The sequence below is a fragment of the Frankliniella occidentalis genome, unplaced genomic scaffold (genome assembly GCF_000697945.3).
Source record: "Frankliniella occidentalis isolate FOCC.00 unplaced genomic scaffold, Focc_3.1 Scaffold19, whole genome shotgun sequence".
NCBI lineage: Eukaryota > Metazoa > Arthropoda > Insecta > Thysanoptera > Thripidae > Frankliniella > Frankliniella occidentalis.
In genome coordinates this window covers 1,204,310-1,210,583 of record NW_026267149.1, presented here as the reverse complement: position 1 = coordinate 1,210,583, position 6,274 = coordinate 1,204,310, and the positions used below count along the sequence as shown (strand labels likewise).

At 53.6% G+C, this 6,274-nt stretch overlaps 1 protein-coding gene across 4 annotated transcripts in view; it reads right to left on the bottom strand.

The window, feature by feature from the left end:
• The window catches only part of LOC113206549 (protein quiver), a 16,741-nt gene that overhangs the window by 6,110 nt on the left and 4,357 nt on the right, over nt 1–6,274 (bottom strand). The window contains exons 1-5 of one of the 4 annotated variants that reach the window (XM_052264427.1): nt 6,118–6,268; nt 5,674–5,787; nt 2,406–2,468; nt 683–727; nt 95–241 (exon numbers count right to left, since the gene is read on the bottom strand). In XM_052264427.1, coding sequence (XP_052120387.1) covers nt 95–241; nt 683–727; nt 2,406–2,468; nt 5,674–5,698 — 280 coding nt within the window. In that variant the 5' untranslated portion in view covers nt 5,699–5,787; nt 6,118–6,268. Of the gene's footprint in view, nt 1–94; nt 242–682; nt 728–2,405; nt 2,469–5,673; nt 5,788–6,117; nt 6,269–6,274 lie in introns of those variants that run through there. The other 3 variants (XM_052264426.1, XM_052264429.1, XM_052264430.1) reach the window with 3 other exon arrangements.

Below are 6,274 nucleotides of genomic sequence, written 5' to 3'. Positions count from 1 at the left end.
GACAGCTGAACCCTTGAGATGGGCTCGGGGGCTCATTGGCGCAGGGTGCGGTGGGGTGGAGCGTGACCCCTGACGCGCTCGCCCTGGTACTCACGGCTCCTGGCGTTGCGGACCATCTTGACGCAGCAGCCGTTGCATGTCTGCAGGGGCGGCTGGTCGCGGGGCAGTGCCGTGTAGTTGAACGGGTCCTTGCACCGGGCGTCCTTCCACGAGTCGCACTCGTAGCAGTAGATGGACCGGGCTGGAAATGGAAGGGGGTCAACGTCCGCTGTATACAAGTACGTTTTTTCTTTAATTATTGAAAAACAAATTGAAAGTATGTGATTCAATTCTGTAAAATGAGTTCGTACTAGCTCTAAAGAGGTGCAGTAAGGGAAGTACAGCCAAGAAAGTGCAGTTAGTTTCAAGCGGGTGGAGGGGGTGCGCGTGTTCATGCAGTCACTTGAAATGTTATGCGATATGCAAGTAATTGTTCTAGAAAAGCGTCAGTGATGGTCTGAATAGCGGTACGGAGCCAAAGTCGAAGTAATCCGCTCGGAAAACTTTCGTCAAATTTTGTATACTGTACATAATAAATAGCGACCCTCGCAGCAAAAAGAAGTTTTTAATCCAGAAAAAAAGGACGGAAGAGTCTTCCGCGTGAAAGAATTTCAACTTTTTCTTTTGTTAGCGTCCCACTTACTCTGGCATTCCTCTTGGGACAGATGCACAGCCGCCAGGAGCAGTACTGCAACACCGCACAAGACACACACCACACGGCACGCATTAGTCAGTGCTTTTTAGTGCTTCCCTCAAATCAGAACTCGGAGGACTCGGGCACCCCCGGTAGCAACACAACACGCTCACACACTCACCCAGCCGGGACCAAGCGGAACGAAGGGCAGAGCTAGAGCCACCATAGGGGGTGCTCCCATATCCTTTAACCCCTCTCGTCCCCCTTTCTTCCCTCATTTCTATCACACCTGAACAACTTCCCTGTATCCCATCCGCCACCCTCTCCAATGTAATTCATGTTCGTAGGTTTACGTGAACATTTTCCATGGTAAATTACGTAAATCTCGTAAATCTACAAACTCAAACTGTACAGTTAGTCATTTTTTTTACATTATTTATCGACTAGTTAAGTCGTCATGGACGAGCGAAAGTTGACTGTTATGCTCCCAGAAAATTAATACCTTGAATCAAGTAAATTTCGTTATAAAACCCAACCTTCTTCCCACTCCTATCAACACCTGTTCCCCGACCTCTTCCCTTTCTATTGGGTGCGATCGTGCCAAAACTTACCCTTGGATTATTATTTTTTTTTATTTTTAAGAAAACGTCGTTTGCTGCTCCTTGTCGCGAAACGGGCTGTACTCCGACGTTTTTCACGGGAAAGGGGAAAGGGCTTTATGAAGGTATAGCTCTCGTTCAGAAGCGAGTTGGGGGGAGGGGAGGGAGCTTGACCGGGCTGAGCCATCGGCCCGGCTCAAGGGGGGAGGAAAGAAGGCGTTGCGGCGGGCGACTTCATAAAGCGGGCTCAGAGCCGGCTCAAAGCAAAGCCCCTCGTGTTGACAGCCATGAAGGGTTTGGCGGGAGCGGGCTAAACAGGGCGGTGATGGAGGGGGCGGGGCGCAGCGGGGCGCAGCAGGGCAACGGGAACCGGAAGAGGGAAGGGCCGTAATTTCGCGCGCGAAGAGGAGCGCCCGTTCAAAGAGGGAGAGGGCGCGGGCAAGCAACCAAAGCGACGGGACAGTCCAGCTGGTGCGTTTACGCTCCCAAACCATTTATGCGTGTGTGGTTGTTATCATTTATTATTTTCTCTTTCTTCAAAAAAAAAAAAAATTGATACAGAAATAACTTTCTGAGATTTGTCGTCATTGTTTGGGACAAAAGCACAATTAGTTAGGAAAAAAATATATTTGAAAAAAAGAGATTTGTAAGCCGTGAGGTTAGCGTTCTTGAGCAGCTGACAGTCACAGGTTTAAGTTTTTGGAATCTCCACCGCGGCGGGCTAAGCGAGGCGCCATAATTCCATCATTCTTTTCACCGACAACTTTATTTTCTGATTTCATTATCATGACATCAAGACTCATTATCATGACTATCGCTCATCTTTTTTTCTTTTTACGACTGTTTCTTTCGATCATACTGCCTTTCCTGTTTAGTTTTGATTTTTTTTCTCTCTCGCATTTCTCACGAATGTAGTAAACGTAACTCCGCGTTCTTGCTGCAAGCCATGCAGTATAGTAAGTTGGTAGTAAAGTAGTGTTAGTGACAGTAGTCTAGTTAGTAGTCTTGTGTGCGTTCGCACGCGCAGTACGCGCCACTCAGTGACATCACTCAAGCGGGGGTGGGGGTGGCGGGGTGGGGCGCGCGGCCGGGCGTACGTACGGTACGCGCGTACGTACGTTAGGCGGACTTACCCGGCAAGCACCCCTGGCCGGCTACTCGGAGAGGGCCGCCCGTGAACACGGCAAAGAACCCAGCTGGAACAGGCACCGTAGGGTCACTGCGTGTCACTTGTGTTACTGCATGCTAGACTAGAGCCGGCGGCCCCACGCGGAGCTGGATGTGAGGCGAGGCTACTGGCTACATACGCGGCGGCGGGACGCACCCCCTCCCCTTGGTCCCGATCGTGTTGCCTCTTTGTGCTCTGAGTGACAGGGACAAATAACCCGGTGGGCCAGCCTTGCGGAACAAACAAACAGTGCGCGAGCGGCAGAGCCGGGGCAGAGCTCCGCTATAGCGGCGGGCGCGGACACTATCTGTTACTGTTCCAACCCCCGAGCCCTGCCAGGGCTGGACGGCGACGGCCCGCTTCTGTTGTCTTTGCGAATCCCGTACGAGTGTCGTTATTTTTAGCCGTACTCTGCAATCGCTTCTTCTACACTCACACTCGCCTCTGCTTCCCGTTGTCCCATAAAGCAACTGTCCAGTATCACACTCTAACAGTAGTACCCCCCCCCCTCCTCGTTTTCTCCCCGTGCTCCCCTACGCCGCCCTACGCTGCAGTGCTGGGAACATGTAGCAGTGTAAGCACGGCGCGGCGTTGAGTTCCCCTGTCCAGCTTTGGTCACTGGTCCGTGCCGAGCGCGCGCTGGCCGCTGGCTGGCTCCCCCTGGATCGAAGATCTCCCGCGGCGTAGCGAGGCTGGGAACATGTAGCAGTGTAAGCACGGCGCGGCGTTGAGTTCCCCTGTCCAGCTTTGGTCACTGGTCCGTGCCGAGCGCGCGCTAGCCGCTGGCTGGCTCCCCCTGGATCGAAGATCTCCCGCGGCGTAGCGAGGCTGGGCGGTGCAGGGTGGCGTGGGACGGAGCGGGACGGAGCGCGGTGGTGGGCGACGACTATACCTGTCGGAAGCTGGCCCGACAGGGACAATGCTTCGACCGACTCGCCGAGCGAGGGGCACACCTGATCACCAGGATGACTGGGCTGGGGCGCGGTGACCTGGGGCTTTTGGGAGAGGGGGTGGGGGGGTCACCCGAGTGGGCTCACCTGGGCTGGGGTAGAGGATAGGGGGAGAGGGGATGGCCTCACCTGACAGGGCTCAACTCCCCGCTCTGGTGACAGGGACTTTCGTCGCCCTGTCTCCCTCCCCTCCCGACTTCCCAAAGGCCTCACAAATAACTCCATTCCTTTTAGTTTTAATTGTGCTCGACCGAGGATTCCTCGTCCTCGCTTGGGCCGTTGAGCGCTCAGCTCGTCAGTTGTCGTGTGCGGTTGGGCCAATTACCAGGCCACCTTCCCGCCTACTCCCCGCCCCCCCTTTTCCGAACAAAACAAGGAAAAGGAAAGTAAGTCGAGTTCCGGTTTGGAAAATGAAAACTTGCTGAGTAAAACCTCTCGGAGCGCAACATTATGAATCAGGAGAAAAACGGCGTTCCAACTTTATAAGTTAACGCTTTGAACTGACAAACGGGAAACTTTTTGCTCAACAACAGTGCAGAGCTGCTGATTTTCGGAAACATTGGCTAAAAATTAAAAGGGGTGAAAAAGAACCCCGAGCCTCGAGGCATCCAATACTCGATATCTCTTTTTCTCACCCCCCCCCCTCTTTTTTTCACAGGTCATATTGCCCACCCCCAACTACCCCCCTCACCTATGTCGCGAACCTTCAAAATAAAAACCTATCCCCATGGCAACACGAGACAGTGCGTGTGGTTATGTGTGGGCGTGTGTCTCCTCCCGGCCTTGCGGGGGTTCTGAAGAGGGGAGGGGGCGGGGCGGGGGCGAGACATTGAGAAGGACAGAGAGGCGAGCGCCGCGGGAGAGACCAGCGTGCCGTCTCACGCACGGCCCGCCCGGCTTTCCCGCCTTAATCTTCATCATTCGGAGAGGCGCGTTTATAAATAAGATGCTGTCCGACCCCCGCCACTCTGCGCCACTCGCTGGCCGCCACTCTGCGCCACGGTCACTGCGAAGAGCCCCCCCGCCCCTCCCCGGCCCTAGTGTCAACGGGATCAGCCAGTCAGTCAGACATGCTTTCCTGTTTCTATCACTGTCTAATTCATCCCCCTCCCCCCCTCATGCACCCGCCGCCGCGCCGGCGCTCGCCTCTCACTCCCGGACCCAGTGGCTATGACATTTAACGCGATCTCTGTGGTGTAAATCATGTAACGGGGTAAAAGGGGCAAAGTTCGCAGAAGAGTCCTGTGTCGAATAAAATGGAAGGGATGAAACGAAACTCGATCTGACCCCAAACCCCAGCTCTCTCTTTTGTAAAATTTGTTTCACAATGACGCCTCTTCAATTCCCAAGTACGCTTAACGAGTGCGTGCACACACTGAGATCACATGGAACGTTTCTATTAATTCATTGAGAATTTATGTGTGCGTGCTCCGCTTATGCATTTTTTGAAAATCCAGTAGGAAGCAAATTTGTTCATAATGTCTTATAAAAAATATATAAGTGGATCACGCACACAAACATTCATGCGATGTTAGTGTGCAGTGATAAACCAAGTTCAACCGGTAAACAACCGCAAGAGTTACACAGAGGAAGTGAACACTTACAAAGTGCACAACCATCTTCTTAAATTTGTGTAAGTGCATAATAAACGCGTTAAAACTGGGACGTGTTGAACTTGCAAAATGTACACTTGCTCTTGTGTTGAACGGTTGAAGAACTTGATATACGAGTGAGCACTTCGCACTCCGCGAGTCAAACTGTGCTTTGGAAATACGCGGGGGCGCGGGGGGATATTTCTGTTGCGAATCAGTCCCACACACTGCACCATACGGTGCAGACGCGGCGCCGGGTGGGGGCAAGGTTCTTGAGGAGAGCACCCGCATTTGAACGGAACCCTGTTTTTGTTTTTTTGTTTCTGAGTTTTCTTTAGGGGTAGGGTGGGGGTGGCTTCCTGCACGAAAAGTTAACAAGGCGCAAGTATTGGCCACCCATCGGTACTGCGCGTCCAGTGCACTACTAGATATTTAAAAACCAAAATTATTAAGACGAAAAGTCAACTTTGTCTTTGAATAGTGTTGGACATTTATTTATTTATTTTCATAAAATCGGAAACCCCGTTATGAAAAAAAATAATCTTTTTTTGTTTTCTATTTTTAAAATTCTCCCTCGTACTTAGATTCGGGCTCCGTTGAGCCATCATAACATTGTGGTTGACGAGCCTCCTAGGGCCGTCAGACCCCTTTCCCCGGCCAGCTACTGCCTATAGTCGTTCACTGTACTCACCCAGGGCGAACCAACTGGGGAGCATCCTGCCCCTGCAACAGCCCGTCAGACTCGTGGGCACGGGCTTGCTAGGCGGGCACTCCACAGACCTGGGCGACTGGCGCGATCCATTCCCTGCAACGTGACAAGACAAACACATGGCCATCACAACTTCTCGCTACAGTATCATTTATTCTTTTCCGGCTGTGTACTTCTTTACTACTGCGCGCCGCACCGCCGGGGCGCGCGCATCCCCGGCCCGTGCCAAGTAGGTGAGAAATATCGATACCCGCGGCCGGCGGCCCAGGCCGGGCCGGGCCGGGGCCTTTCGCAGCTCACGCCGCCGCGCCGCGCGAGGCACTTGAAGGCTAATTCAAGAGGCAATTCTGGCAGCGCAGAGACGCGCCGCGTCTGCGTCTGGCCTGGCCCGGTGCGCGCGCGCAGACACGCTGGTGTGACAATTACCCTGCCAGCGACTCAAAGGTATCTGTAGTAGCCGGTGCGGGTGACCCCTCACGGCGAGGGCGGGCCTCGGGGCGAGCGCACCTGGTCACAGGGGGAACTTGGGGGACGTCGCCGTCGTCGTCCTCGCCGTCGCGCTGTCGCAGCTGCTGCGCGGGGC